This window comes from Siphateles boraxobius, unplaced genomic scaffold, assembly GCF_051911475.1.
Source record: "Siphateles boraxobius isolate OS27281-9 unplaced genomic scaffold, OSU_SipBor_1 66, whole genome shotgun sequence".
Lineage (NCBI taxonomy): Eukaryota > Metazoa > Chordata > Actinopteri > Cypriniformes > Leuciscidae > Siphateles > Siphateles boraxobius.
This window is the reverse complement of record NW_027509193.1, coordinates 26,486,688-26,502,784: the sequence shown is the minus strand read 5'-3', so window position 1 is coordinate 26,502,784 and position 16,097 is coordinate 26,486,688. Positions and strand designations below refer to the sequence as shown.

The window sequence follows — 16,097 nt, the reverse complement described above, 5'->3', positions numbered from 1 at the left end:
AAGGGGACAGTTCACCCAAAAATGAAAATTCTGTCAGTATTTACTCTCCCTCATGTTGTTCCAACCCCGTAAGACCTTCGTTCATCTTCGGAACACGAATTAAGATGTTTTTGATGAAATCTGAGAGCTGGATCATTCCTCCACAGGCTTCTAAAGGATTGAAACTTGGTAGCCCCGAAAAGTTATTAAAGACATCGTTAAAATAGTCCAAGTGACCACAGTGGCTCAATCTTAAGTTTATCAAGTGACGAGAATACTTTTTGTGCACAAACCCCCCCCCCCAAAATAAAGACTTTATTCAACCATCTCTTCTCTTCCATGTCATTCTCCTAAGCTGTTGACATAGTGTAACAGCGCAGCGCTTCTGTGTTGTACGTCACACACAGGCTCACTATTGGCCGACGCTGCGCTGTTACACTACATGAACTCACTCGAGGCTCACAGAGAAGGAAATGAATAGTTGAATAAAGTCGTTATTTTTGCACACAAAAAGTATTAGCCTCGCTTGATAAACTTAAGATTGAGGATTGGACTATTTTAACGATGTCTTTAATAACTTTTCGGGGCTGGCAAGTTTCAGTCCTTTAGAAGCCTGTGGAGGAGTGATCCAGCTCTCAGATTTAATCAAAAATATCTTAAATTGTGTTCCGAAGATGAACGAAAGTCTTACGGGGTTGGAACAACATGAGGGTAAATACTGACAGAATTTTCATTTTTGGGTGAACTAACCTTTTAATAATCTATCACTTAATAAAATAAAGCTACTCTAAAACAAAGCTTTTACACATAATGCCTAAATTGTAAGATATACAGGCACTTATATGCCTTCCTGTAATACCTGAAACATTTACATTGAATTTTATGCTGTATTTCAGTTAACCACAGCTGCCAAAACCAAAAATATAACAGGATATTGTGCATATTGAGTTATACAATATGCAGTAAAGAACAAGGCAAAAACCATAATTTTTTTTATTGTATTTATACAGTTCTTATATACAAAACACACATAATGCAGTTAATCTGGAATTTCACACTTTTTACAATCACTGGATACGTAAAACATTAGGGAAGCAGAATATACAAGTGGAAAAAAGTACAGTAAAACTCAGAAAGGAACAGCAGAGCAGCAAATGTAATGTAAATACTGTAGTTAAATCATCTTCAGCAGAATAAAATCGCAACTGGAAATAGTTTATGTTTATTATTCTCCGAATATAATTTATATCAAATTAAGTACACACCATATGCTTATCTTGATTACGAGTTTTAATAGCCTTTGTACTTGTGTCTGGGTTTCTTCTCCGGTATTTAACTTTTAAACTCTCCCAATGGAGTTACGGTCTTGAAAGAGTAAACAATGATGAACACAGCCTTGAATTAAAGAATCTATTCTGCTTCTTTATGTGCACAAGAGGCAGACATCTTCCAGTAAATGCACGTTTTGCTCCCACTGGGAAGAGCTGTCAGGGACAAAGGTTCAGGGTGTGTCCAATTTCTCAAATCAAATCCCTTCCTGCCAGCGTTCAGTAAGCCAACATGACACTGCAGTGATTACAAGGAAGGACAGAATTTAAATGCCTTTAGGGCACAGAGAAACATTGTCAATGTTGCTTTGTAATAGAAATGAGCCACATTGTCCACTGCAGTACATAAAACAGAAAGAATTCAAGAAAAGAGCTTGATGCTCTTTTTAAAACTTGAAAACTATTTGATAACATATCTCAAGCTGTCTCTCAACACAAAACAACAGCAAAACAAAATTCTGACAAGCGGACACCTGCACTGAAATTGAAACCGCTCGCCCTCCGAGGAAACTGTGAGTCAGCGACTACCTCTGATGACAAAAACAGATGTCTGAAAAACAGATCAAATTGTGCCACCACCACCAACAAACACTCCTCAGCATTAGCAGAAGTCTCAGGGAAGTCACTTCACACCCTGTTCATGGAGTAGTTCAAAATAATAGACCGCAACATGGGTGCAACAAATCGGGGGCTCGTCCGGGATCGCAGCAAGGGACTCTTGCAGCCACATCAGCTAAAACTAAAAGCACACAGCTGTTCACAGCTGCCATTCAACAAGGCCTGGAGAATAAAGCTCAGTCCCTGGCTGAAATCAAGGAAGAACTAAGATCTTAACATCTGCTGATGGAATAACTGAACAGCTAAAGGTCGACTCCCTCTGTTATTCTCCTTGTAGAGTCATGAACTACACAGGTTATATACATTTCGAGAGGCTTAACATCATATGAATAGTCATAAAGTACATATGCTGTGCAATAATGACATTTAAAGAATACCGTTAATGCATTATTCATCTTAAGTTAGTGGTGTTAGGCATAACCAGTGATTTGACCCTACTCTAAATTTCAAAGCTTGTAGCTTACCATGAAGAGACAAATAAAAGCAGACGCAGTTAGCGTACAAAAGCCGCTATTCACTCTATGTACAAAAACCCTGCTTAGTTGTTAATGAGAATTTTGCATGTCATCTATAAACTCACAAGTATAGATAAAGCAAAATGCGATTTAAATGTTAGATTATATCAAAAATAAACCTGTCAAATGACATTAAATTAACTACTTGTACCAAGCAGGATGTTCAGTGCAGGTTTGTCATTTATTTTTAGGATGTTATTTGGGAGATAAGCCAGTATGAAGTTAATGTGCATTGTTTGAGTTTATCCTTAAGAAAGGAGGTGAAAATACTCTAAAATGATTTACTACCAAAATGCTTCATTTTTCTTTGCATTAACAAACTGTAATCCCTTCAAATGTTCTTGGCTTTTCCACCATCTAAGGTGTCTTCAAACCTCCTGTTTCACAGGAAGAAATTAAAATGAGTGATGACAGAGAGATTCATTCATTTTTTTGCATGAATATCATGTCTCTCATATAAAGCTCTGCATAATGGAGTACTTGATCAGCTAACACAAGATGCAAAGTACATTTTGCACTATGATCTTTTTCCTGCACCAGAAGTCCAGATGGCACTTCCTCCTGCGACAGGATGGAAATTGGACTCAAACAATGGCAAAAACAGATCAAACTACTGTAAATGTCACTGCAACATTATGTCCTTAAGGTTCTCCTGAAGAATTGTATCTTTGACGGCATGAAAGACAAAGCGAATGTTCTCAGTGTCAATGGCAGTGGTGAAGTGGTGAAAAAGTGGCTTGCTGCGGTTGCGACGTTTGCGGTTGAAGCACTGCACTAGATAAGCCTGCACGTCCTCCAGTCGGTGAGGGTCTCCCCGGAAGTCGGAAAAGTGCTTGCAAATGCTGACTTTGCGTACCTTCTCCACCAGAAGGTCCATCTTGTTGAGGAAGAGGATTATGGACACATTGGAGAAGAGCTTGTTGTTGACTATGGTTTCAAAGATGTTCATGGACTCCACCAGGCGGTTAGTGTGCCGGTCTTCCATCAGCACCTGGTCATACTCGCTGGAGGACACCATGAAGAGGATGGAGGTGATGCCATCAAAGCACTGAAACCATTTCTGTCTCTGGGAGCGCTGGCCACCCACATCTACCATCTTAAAAGGGATCTTCTTAATGATAAAATCATGCTCCACAATTCCCTTGGTGGCCTTCCTTGCCAATAGGATGTCCTGTCGGCTTGGTAGATAATTCTGTAAGAACAGGTTGAGTTAAATAAAGTCAATTTTAAATATATTTTGTTTGTTGTTGTTGTTTTTTTTAGCACAAATCAAACTTTTTTATTATTAAAATATTTTTATTGACAAGGATAATTATTGGCAGGATCTTCTTTACCTACGTATGCAACTTAAAAAAAGAAAACTACACTTTTTGCAAACTTAACCATTCTGATTTTTGTGAAATCTATGTGGTAAAATAAAAAATAAATCAAAAGCAAAAATAAGAGTGGTTTGAAAATTGACAAAATGATATTTGAAGCAGTTTTCAAAAGGCCCACATCCAACCCAAACTATAACATGTATCTGTTTTGTATTTGGCCTTGGTTTCCATGGTCACACAAAACACTTCCAGGCCTTTTTTAATCACTCATTTGAGACACACTATGTGTTCTTGGCAACCTTGGCTAATATCAATCTCAAATAGACCATTTTACTTTCATTTTCAGCAGTTCACCTCTGCTGGGAAACATTGCATAAAAAACACTATTCTGATTGACTATCTTTTCAAATGACTATCTTTGTTTATATTGCATGGTCATATACCATGAAGAACTGGCACTATTAATTAATGCTGCATTATCATGACTCACCAGTTGGCCAATCCGATCCAAGTTGTCCAGGAAATATTTTACTGATTCACTCTGTAAAAAAAAAAAAGACCACAAAAAGTTAAGTGTTTCACTCTGTACACAGAACAAGAGTAATCCAGCTTATTCCCATTTAGTCAAACTAAAAATAATAATTACATAAATTACATCAGTCCGGCATCAACTAATTAAGTCACTATAATTCATTAAAGGATTCATACCTCGAGGCACTAGTGATACTTATTTTTTGCAAGAAATTACTACTTTTATTCAGCAATGATGCATTATATTGATCAAAATAATGATTTTTTTAATGGAGGAGCTCCGGAAAGATAAAATAAGTGACAACAGTAGAACAAGAGAGAGGACCAGGCTTGGGACATTTATGGTAATGCTTTATCTTTATGAGTGACAGTCGGCCGTGAGGTGGCTGTAACTTTCATTTTGTTTTTGCTTATATTGTGATTAAAGTTCACATTTATAGTTGCCTCCTTAACCTGAACATGAACTGTGTTACATACAACATCATAAAAGACTCTTTCAAAAACATTTAAAAAATCTTACAGACCCCACAGAAGAAGATTTTCTACTTCTACACAAGCAGAACAATAAAAGTTTATATAAAACACATTTTGAGTTTGTATTCTCTTATTCTTTTTTACAATTTTATTAAAATAAATAGGGCAACACGATCCCAAAAGCAGTTCTAATTCAGGAATGGAAAGTCTAAAAGTAACAGGATGTTCCTATATTTGTCTGAGAACTATTCGGGACACTCATACCACACAGTGCCCGTCAGCAGAATTTCAGTTAACTCTAAAACGTAGCTTTTACACATAATGCCTATAATCTCCTGTTACTTCATTAAGTGCTGTAGGGAGATGAATAATCATCCTCAAGTACAGCTCCCTTGGACCAACATTTGGTTAAGTGCACATTAACACATTTTATAGTTGTGACTGCATTACATTAAGGGTGGTTTACATTACAGAACGTTGGCTGTAATAAATGGATCCTTTTATTTCCAAATATTACAAATGAACAGGCACAAGAATGACTGGAGGCTTTTTATCTTGAACTCAGCTCAGACTTTCACTCCTATACAACAGGAGAATCAGGCCAGAGGTCAGAGCCCAATCCATTAATAAACCTGACTGATGAGATGTCTGAAGCTCAGGGTGATCAGAGTCAGTACTGGATGTTCACACTGGTCTCTTCTTCCAAGAATCAATTATATCTGCTGCCTTCATAAGCCACAATCTGCTGATAACTGCATTTATTGGCCAATATCTGGAGACTTTTCCCAGCAAAAAACATGTTCTGTCTTAATGGAATGGACTCCCTAGAATGAAGAAATAGAGAGATGAACTAAATTGCTGTGTTGAGCATTATTTCCTGACAAAGTTGTTTTCACGCAGGCTTTTGTATGGCAGACACTGCGGCCTTGGCGTTTCAGTGAACATTGTCTGGAAAAGCAAATTGTGTCCTCTAGTTTGTGTGTGTGTCTCACAAAGGCCCCTAGCCTGGCCCATGTTCCCAACAGGAAACAGCTGTGTGTGAAAACAGGGGATTAGTAGAACAGCGCTGGCCCTCTATAACAGACTGAAGCCCAACACCCAAAACCTGCACGCACACACACACACACACACACACACAAACACACACACACACGTTGGGTTTCCATGTTTTATGGGGATTTCCATGGACATAATGATTTTTATACTGTACAACAAACTGTATATTCTATCCCCCAAGACTAACCCTACCACCACAGAAAACTTTCTGCATTTTTACATTTTCAAAAAAAATAAAAAAACATATTTTAATATGATTTATATGCTGTTTTCCTCATGGGGACCAAAATATGTCCCCACAAGGACAAGGATTTTGGATATTGCTATCTTTGTGGGGACATTTTGTCTCCATAACGTAGGATATACCTGAACCACACAGACACAAATACACGGCACACTATCATCAGGACTTAATGTAACACCGGAAGGAAATCACGTAGATATCTGATATCGCCTGTGGCATTTATCAGTCTCGGATCTTTCCTAGGAATACGAACAATAAACACACACAATAAAAATTAATCTACTCCACTAAAAAAGTATATATAAATAATTATGTGTAAATATATTATTTTAGATGGGCAATGTATAAAATATTTTTTTATTTATATATTCAAATATTACAACTAAATTGTATTTTTTTAAAAATTTTATTTACATGAAAAAAAAGTCCAAAAGTAGTACGAAATGAAAACTAAATAAAATAATTTTTGTTATCTGAAATAATTAAAATAAGGGAACTAAAATATAGTCGTGACTTGCTATCAATAACACAAGACTGCACTAAAACAGTGTTTAACATTGTTAAATGACATTAGCTAATGCATTAATCTCAGCAGCCCAAAAATAATATTAATATAAAATAAATACTGTGAAAAACTAAAAATAAACACTTAAAAACAGTCAGAATGAAAACTAACAAAACTAAATTACTTTTTTTATAATAATGGTAATGTAATGCTATTGACAAAACTTTAAAAGTACAATTATATAAATGTGTATAAATGTTATTGATAAATTCCTCCCTATGCAGTGTAGTAAGAAGCTGCAGTAGAGCAGAGCTAAAGCACAGGGCTGTCGACCGACCCTTATCTGAGCTCTCTGATTGGTCCCTGCTCTGCACAATAGTATATGCTGTAGGTCATTGGCCAATAAAGCTTGAGGTCTCCCTCCTCCCTCGATCTGAACTCAACGCACACATGACGGCCTGTTGAGAGTGTGGGAAAGATCTACGCTGAGGCCTTGCAGGCCACAGCCACAACTTTAGCACAATGTAGGAAAGTGTGCCCATGGGTATTTGTGCAGTGAGTAAGGGGAAGCATGATTGAGCACGGCCATGTTCAGAGGTCTTAACCCCTCCCTTCCCAGTGGTGATCTCAGTCGCTACAATTCTGCCCAGTCTTCTTCAAATAAACAGCAGATCAGCAGAAATGAGATCCAATTAAAGGCATCCCTCATGACCCTCGACTCAAATACAGACCCTAATCGCAAATAAACTAAGGGAAATGCCTTGAAGGAAAACATCTTTGAAAATTTTGAGAGGAACATGACATAAAACTAAGCCTGATAAATCTTTCTTTAGTCTCTGTTTCACTCAAATGGGATGAGAGTCGTCTTGGGAGAGAGCTTATATGAAGCTGAGTAAAGGGATGAATGCTTTCCTAGAGCTTCAGCGAGTTGATCAGGGCTTCTTTTCACCTCACACTTTGTTGTTAAAGTGATGTTTAACCGCCAGATCCAGCAGCTGTGCTTTGTTGGTGGATAACCGTTCCACAGTGACTGCGAACAGACATATCACCAAATGTTTTCATTTTTCTCTCTGTAGGAAACGTATTGTGCCTAGAAAAGTGAAATACAGCTGTGTGTTCCTATTTTTCGCAAGTGACATTGTTTGGCTGGTTGAAAAGAATACTTTACAATAATAGTTTAAAATAAAAGAAATGCTCGTCCTCATGTCATTCCAAACCTGTATGGCTTTCTTTTTTTACATTGAAAACAAAGACATTTGGAAGAATGTAAAAAATGAATGGGTCCAATTAATGGCAAACATGAATGCTAACGAGCAAATGAGATTTCAGCATTTAAAAAGATTTTCAGCAAATTATGAATTAAATTTAATTCTGTTCATCCCAACAATTTAACATGTATAGCTTCAGAGGACTTTCGATACAAAATATTATCATTTTGGGAGCTTGAATACCCGTGTCCACATTAATTCTAATTCTACTGTTTGGAAAAGAGGAGCTTAGACATTCTGCAAAATATCTCCTCCATGGAAGAGAGAAAGAGTAAATGATGATGGAAATGTCAAAAATGTCAGGTAACACTTTACAATAAGGTTCCATTAGTTAATATTATTTAACAAAGGGAAAAATATTTCTAAAGCATTTATTAATCTTAGTTAATATTCATTTTAAAATTTACTTATGGAAGCTTGTTTCCACCACAGAATAAAAAAGGTAATTGCGACATTTTATCTCACAATTGTGACATTTTTTTCTCAGAATTGCAAGATATAAACTCACAATTGTGAGATATAAACTTGCATTTCTGAGAAAAAAGTTAGTATTTTTCCCCCTCAGAATTGGACTTTATTACTCGTTAATAAAAAAAGTTAGAATTGCGAGAACTCATAATTCTGACTTTATATTACACAATTCTGACTTTATAACCCGCAATTGCCAGTTTATATCACACAATTGTGCGGAAAAAAGTCAGAATTGTGAGAAAATCACAATTACCTTTTTTATTTTTCTTCTGTGGCAGAAACAAGCTTCCATATTTATTAATGCATTATTAAAATCAAAAGTTGTATCTGTTCATATTACTGGTTACACTTTATTTCGATGGTCCACTCCACTTTAGATAGAACTATAAATAACTGCAACTACATGTCAACTAACTCTCATTAGAGTATTATAAGTAGACTTAGGTTAGGGTTCAGGTTAATAAGTTGACATGTAGTCGCAAAGTAACTTAGTAGAATGTCTGTTGTGGAGCATCAAAAAGTGTTAGTAGATATTAAGCTGACAGTCTACTGTTAATCTAATGACTGGTAGTTGCAAAATGTCTAAAGTGGACAATCAAAATAAAGTGTTACCATGTTATTTAATGGACCTGAGCTAACATTAACTAAAAATGAAGTTATATTTCAAATAACATTAACAAAGAATAATAAATGCTGTAACAAATGTATTGCCCATTGTTAGTTAATGTTGGTGAATGCGTTAACTAACGTTAACTAATGGGACCTTATTGTCAAGTGTTACCGAATATCAAGACCATAGCAAAACTTCCAGATTCATTTCTGTTCATTTCAGTCATAAAAAAAATCCCTCTTCTGTGGTGACGATGTCTGCCCTCGCCTCCGTAAATATCAGACTATGTAAATAATCCTCACGCAAAACAAACAGAGTTTGATTTCCCGGTCCTTGGAGTGGGATTGCCTGTTTGGTTTGGATGACAGAAGAGAACTCATATTAATCCCCCACATGGAGCTCCTTCACCTCCAGAACTTCACAGAACCTCGGGCTGCTCCCACACTGTTGATCTAGCTGTAACCGTACACCTTGCCTTTTATCTTTGCGGATAGACTCGTATTAAGATTTTTGAGTTTGGAGGAGACCAGAAGAAGGAAAATGGATGAGTGTCAGGGAACTTACATTATGCCAGAGGTATGTTAGCAATAACATGAGCCGTGCTCCTCAAAACAAAAGACTAGAATTGTGTAACTAAACGCTGATTATTTAGTTACACTACCGTTCAAAAGTTCAAGGTTAGTAAGAAATTAATGACTTTATTCAACAAGGATGCATTAAATTGATCAAAAGTGACAGTATCATGAGACATTTATAATGTTACAAAAGATTTCTATTTCAAATAAATGCTGATCTTTTGAACTTTCTATTCATCAAAGAATCCTGAAATAAAGTTAATCACAGTTTCAGCAAAATATTAAGCAGCACATTGTAGCAAATTAGCTTTAAGAAATATTAATAATCAATAATAACTTCTTATAGTTGATTATGAATATTTGAAACAGTTAATAGAATTAACTTAATGTTGTAAATTAAAATTACAAACAATTAACCTGCTTATCCCGTGAACACTCAGTGTTAATTGTTTATCAATTATAAGAAATGTACATTTCCGGGGTATAGGAAATGTCTTTCTTACTTTACAGTACTACTTAGAGCAAGTAGTCAAAATCTATGATTAGGGACTCCAGTATAAGAGTTTGAGAAACTGACAACTTTACGTGTGACATGAACAAGACTTTATTAACTAGACTACACATTTAAACTACTCTAATATACACAGAGAGCTGAAGTGGAATACAGGAAAGCAAGAAGTTATAGCATCGTTTGAAATTCAGCAGATCAACATCCTTGAGCAAACCATCAGTTTAGTTCTAACATGCCCTTCTTTAAAAGGGGTAAGGTTACTTAATGCATAAAATAATGAGACTAAGTTTGATACTTGCATGTCTCTCCAATTTGAACTAAACTGTCCTGATGCAATTTTGCTGAGGCTCCAGTTGATCTTTGCTGATGTTGTCTTGATGAGAAAGAAGTGGGAGTCAGAGGATCTTTGGTGAATGGAAAGACAAGGCCGCAGCCTTGCACAAGCTTGGGGGTGCTTAGAAAACTTCTAGTTCAGCATCATCTTCATTAAGATTTCAGAAAGGGACTAAGAGACCTTTGGGGGAAATTTTATGACCCATTGTGTTCTAGCAGGGCATTTGAATATATAATTTGATTGGGTGTTTAAGAAAAGAATCTTCATGATTCTTATAATACTAATGCATCACAAATTTAGAAAAAAAATGTAATGTAAATTAACAAATGTGGGACAAAGATTGGAGTTAGAGCATATCCCTTTGTTGGCTGAATTTGCTGGATTATTCATTAAATATAATAATTGAATAATTTGTGTCTGATTGGTCCAGATGCTACATCATCTGTTTTTAACATCGATATTAAGAAATGTTTCTTGAACATTAAATCAGCATATGAGAATGACTTGTGAATTATCATGTGACACTGAAGACTTGAGTAATACATTTTAAATACATTTTAAAATGTAATAGTTATTTTAAATTGTAATAATATTTCACAATATTACAGTTTTACTGTATTTTTGACCAAATAAATGCAACTTTGGTGAGGATAAGGGACTTCAATTCTTTCCATAAAACAATCGACCCAAATCTTTTAAACTGTATTGTATATTAACCACAATAAAAGTTATGCAATTAATCATGATTGACAGCACTATATATATATATATATATATATATATATATATATATATATATAATTTTTGTTAAAATGTAGTTAAATTGTCTGTAGTTAAAATGTAACTTTAATCACTGGATTAAGTTCAGTGGAACAACCGTGATAGATGGGTCTATCATGACTGTTCATATGCGTCTGAAGGAGCTCCGTGCTCTCCAGAGCCCCATCTATATATCTTTATGTGACACATTGCTGCTCGCTCAAAACAGAAAACGGCCAAAATGTCAAACACATGGGCAGACGACCTGAGAAATCTGTCCACAGGTTTCTGACATCTCACATTAGTGGCAGTGGATGGCAACCACTGCTGAAAAATACCATGACAGAAATGTCACTTCCAAGCAGAAGATCTGCACACCCTGTCAATCTAATGCATTGCTCTGGTTCAAATGAGTAATAGAAGAACAGGAGACACCTGTACCGTTGAACCACAAAATAATGTGGTGTAAGCTAGGGCCACAACTAAAAACTGTTGATTAATCTGCAAATTACATGATTGATTTAAGAAGAAAAGAAAAAGTATTTTTTCATAATAAAAAAAAGAAAAAAATATTTGAGTGCTATTACTGACATTACTTGTGCTTATACTGTAAATGTCAATAATTATTTTCTACAATGCCACTAGTCACTGTTCTTATGAAAATATGATTATAAATAGATTTATTTTAAACATTACATTTAATGTCACACAATCAATTTTAATCAAAGGGACAAAATTATTGCTTCATACTTGTCAGATAATGACTTAATTTACAACATTTAAAGAGAACATAAATTAAGTTATGCACTGCAGAAAAAAAAAAGATTTGTTTAATATAAAGTTGGTCATGTTTTTCAGACCTGTAAAAGTTTTCACAACTGTAAAATGAGGTCAATGGGGACAAGTCTCAAGCATCCAACTATTCAACAGAGAACATTTATTATGGATTTGTATTGATTTTATCGGTTAGTTGTTGCAGCTCTAGTGTCATCATTTCCTCAGCTCAATTTAAGTGAACTGTGGCTGTGACCTCAGCAGCAGAAACAGTCTGTCAAGTCCTCTGTAATGTGAGAATGTGTAAAAAGCGTGAGACTGAGAGCCGTGCCGCTGTGTTTGTTCCTCCTTCGGCACTCTATGGCTCTGTGGGCATTTCCCACTTTTCTCTCCTGTGTCTCACCTCAATCAGTTCAGCTCCTATCTTATCCATTCGCCTAATGGCGGCCCCTCAGGGAGACTGACCCTAGACAGGCCTGGAAACAAACCACTGTCGGGTGGAATAAAAACAGTGAGGGAGATAAAAAAATAGTCAAGAAAAACAGTGTGGGTGTGTGATGTTTTCAACAACAGCCAAACATCCAAGGACACGGCTGCCTGTAAAGTCCGTTTTCCTCTTCCAGTACTGTGCTCCCCTTGGGTCTGTTTTCAAAAAGAACCGCCCACTCGCCATCTGTTTCACAGGGACTCAAAACTTAATATCTATTGCTAATCCTCACACTTTTCTAATTAACATGAAAGTGGAATTAAATTTTGTCCTGAGGTTTACTGAACACGCAGATAGAGCAATATGAATTCGTTCAATGTCTCTCTGAGCACATTATTCCCAGAGGACCTTTCTGAAAGCAATTTTGATTTTGGAATTTAAAGTGTGTGTGTGTGTGTGTGTGTGTGTGTGTGTGTGTGTGTGTGTGTGTGTGTGTGTGTGTGTGTGTGTGTGTGTGTGTGTGTGTGTGTATGCGTGCGTGCGTGCGTGCGTGCGTGCGTGCGTGCGTGCGTGCGTGCGTGCGTGCGTGCGTGCGTGCGTGTGCGTACACCCCAGTTCAAAAGTTTGGGGTTGGTAAGATTTGTTTAATGTTTGCTCACTAAGGCTGCATTTATTGAATACAATACAATACATATCTGTATCTGTAAATATCTGTTTTCTATTAATACATTTTAAATTTATTCTTGTCATGGTATTGCTGAATTTTTAGCATCAGTCTTCAGTGTCACATGATCCTTCAGAAATCATTCTAATATGCTGATATGATGCTCAAAAAAACATTTCTTATTCTTATCAAAGTTGAAAACAGGGTAGTTTCGATAAGGCCCCATTAAAGTAACAAAAAAAGAGACCCACATGACTATTTTTCAAGTCTTTTGAAGTCATACAATAGCATTGTGTGAGAAACAGATAAAAAATGATGTTGTTATGCACTGATAATATTATAAACTAATAACCGTTGTGAACGAATCCCTTAGATATTGAGATGAACTCGAAAAACAATTTATGAACAAACCATTCAGACTGACAAACAAATAATTTGATTCATTGAAATGATTAGACTCAAAAAGATGTCCTTTTACAGATTTGAAATGTCCAGTCTTACCTCAAATCGACAGTACATACCTCAAAAAGTTTCCTTTAGCGTTCCACAGAACAAAGAAAGTCATTTAATGTATGAGTTAATGATGAGAGATTTTTTTGGACAAAAAAGACTAAGATTTTGAATAAAAGTAAATAAGATATTTTTTTTTAAAAGACAAAAAAATAATTCCAAAAAAAGGAATCATTGTGAAAAGATTTTTCGAAGGAATTATCACATCATGATATTTTAACCTTATGAATGGGAGTTTAGACTGGAAACCACCTGCAGACACACGAACAAACCTTTCATTTCCATTATAAGGAGTGAATTAACCTTGATAGGCCACTTAGGTGTATAATCCCCAGCCTAGGAATGTCAAGGCAATGGAAGTGTTTGTCACGGTCATATCAAACCTCAGCAATGCCTGTGGAGTACTTTGACTAAGTTGTACTATAATGGCCTAGATAGGGCAGACAGACAGATAGGACACTGGAGGAGCAGGCCAAAATGAGCACACATTTATCGCTCCTGACAGTCTGTCTACAGATAGCACATGACAGATGACAGGGCAGTCGAAGAAATATGGCTGAATGCACCAGTGACACCTCTCAGAGTCAAAAGCCTTTCTGCGCTGTCACTTCTATTATGCCTTCAGAGAAATGAGGGGTTATAGTGATGTTGTGGCCAGAAAAGAGGGAAGAAAGGGGATGTAGGAATGATAGGAATCTGGGAACATTGATTTTACTGCTGTTTGAGATGTTGGATTGCAGGTCAAGGTCTTTAAATGATGTTTTTTGACTAAATTAACTGTTTGTGTCCCTGATCTATAAATGAACGCAAATTCAAAAATGTTTAACTATAGTTCCCCTGGGGACATTTTCCTGGTTGCAGTCACACCACCTTTAGGAACTCAGAAGGTACACAAAGTCTCCGATGTACTTCAGGTGAAATCGAAGAACGAACTGATGTGACGTCATTTCGAACAAAATCAGGCCAAAATTGGGCGTTCAAAACAGCTTGCCAATGCTAACTTTATGGATAGTTTGCTACGGCTGGAAAACACCATTGTATAACCATTGGTCCATGGCAATTGTACAATAGGAAGATGTGTGCAGAGCACCTTCTTTGACGTGAAAATCTTTTACGGTTAATTTCTCCTGTTCAGTCCGTTGAGGCCAGACATCCACGAGTGAAAACATGAACACATCGGAGAGCTGCTTTATAATAAAAACGTCTCGGTTAAGTATGTAACCCTAGTTCCCTGACAGGGAACGAGACGCTGCGTCAAACGCTGTGGGAACGCCCCTGCGTTGTGCGTCATGAAGCACGTATGGAATCAGCCCAATGGAGAGATGGAACGTCATAGGCGGGTGACGTCATCGATCAGGAAACTATAAAGGACCCCATAAACACAAGCGCAACAGCTTCTGATAGGCCTGAAGGAACCGCTAGCGGGAATGCCGGGAGTATGGTGGAATGACGCAGCGTCTCGTTCCCTATCAGGGAACTAGGGTTACATACGTAACCGAGACGTTCCCTTTCAAGGGAACTCGAGCTGCGTCAAACGCCCATACCCACGTCGCCATAGGACCAAGTGACCGCCATGTGAGAACTAGCGCACAGAGGACGAGAGCACCTGTGCCCCAGAGGTAGAACTTAAGTCTAGGTCTTAGAACTTAATGAAAGTATGCGGTGAAGACCATCCAGCCGCATAACAAACGTCACTGAGGGAGACTCCTGACAGTAAGGCTTTAGAAGCCGCCATACTCCTGGTAGAGTGGGCTCGTACAGCCAAAGGTGAAGGCTGACCAGCCGACTCATAGGCAAGTGAGATGGCCTTGACCACCCACTTGCTCATTCTCTGTTTAGACGCGGGACACCCCTTCTTGGGTGGCCCAAAGCACACAAATAGTTGTTCTGACTTCCTCCACAGGGCAGTTCTGTGGACATAGGCGTCTAACGCCCTAACAGGGCAGAGTAAATTAAGTTTCTCCTGGTCAGACGACAGAAATGGAGGAGGACAAAAGGCCTGCAGAACTGTAGGTCTAGCAACATTAGTAGGGACCTTGGGAACGTAACCTGGTCTAGGATGCAGAAAAGCCTTAACCATGCCAGGCGAAAATTCCAGGCACGAGGGTGAAACCGACAGAGCCTGCAAATCTCCGATTCTCTTTAGTGAGGAGATACCAAGAAGAAAGATAGTCTTAAACGTGAGAAACTTCTCAGGAACTTCTTCGATAGGTTCAAGAGGAGCTAGGGAAAGAACTTCTAATACGATGGCCAGATCCCAGGCCGGCACCCTCGTACGAACTGCTGGCCACGAAGGAAACGAGTTATAAGCGGGTGTCTCCCAAGAGAAACTCCACTGAAAGGGACGTGGTAAGCAGCCAGTGCTGCCACATACACCTTTAGTGTGGAGGGGGATAGCCCTGTGGAGAAGTGCTACTGCAGGAATTCCAGCACTGCACCCACTGGGCAGTTAACTGGGTCCTGCAGGTGCTCTCCACACCAAGAAGTGAAGAGTTTCCACTTCAAGGCATAAAGCTTCCTCGTGGATGGAGCTCTGGAGTGAAGAATGGTCTCAACAACCTCGGTTGAGAGACCAGAGTTCATGAGCTGGGCCCCCTAAGAGGCCAAGCCCACAATACTGGGCGG

At 37.7% G+C, this 16,097-nt stretch overlaps 1 protein-coding gene across 1 annotated transcript in view; it reads right to left on the bottom strand.

The window, feature by feature from the left end:
* Positions 1 to 958: 958 nt before the first annotated feature.
* Positions 959 to 16,097, bottom strand: part of gna12a (guanine nucleotide binding protein (G protein) alpha 12a) — a 39,528-nt gene continuing 24,389 nt past the window's right edge. Inside the window, exons 3-4 of the mRNA XM_077213321.1 lie at positions 4,250 to 4,300; positions 959 to 3,632 (exon numbers count right to left, since the gene is read on the bottom strand). Of these exons, the coding sequence (XP_077069436.1) occupies positions 3,063 to 3,632; positions 4,250 to 4,300 (621 nt within the window). The 3' untranslated portion in view covers positions 959 to 3,062. The remainder of the gene's footprint in view (positions 3,633 to 4,249; positions 4,301 to 16,097) is intronic.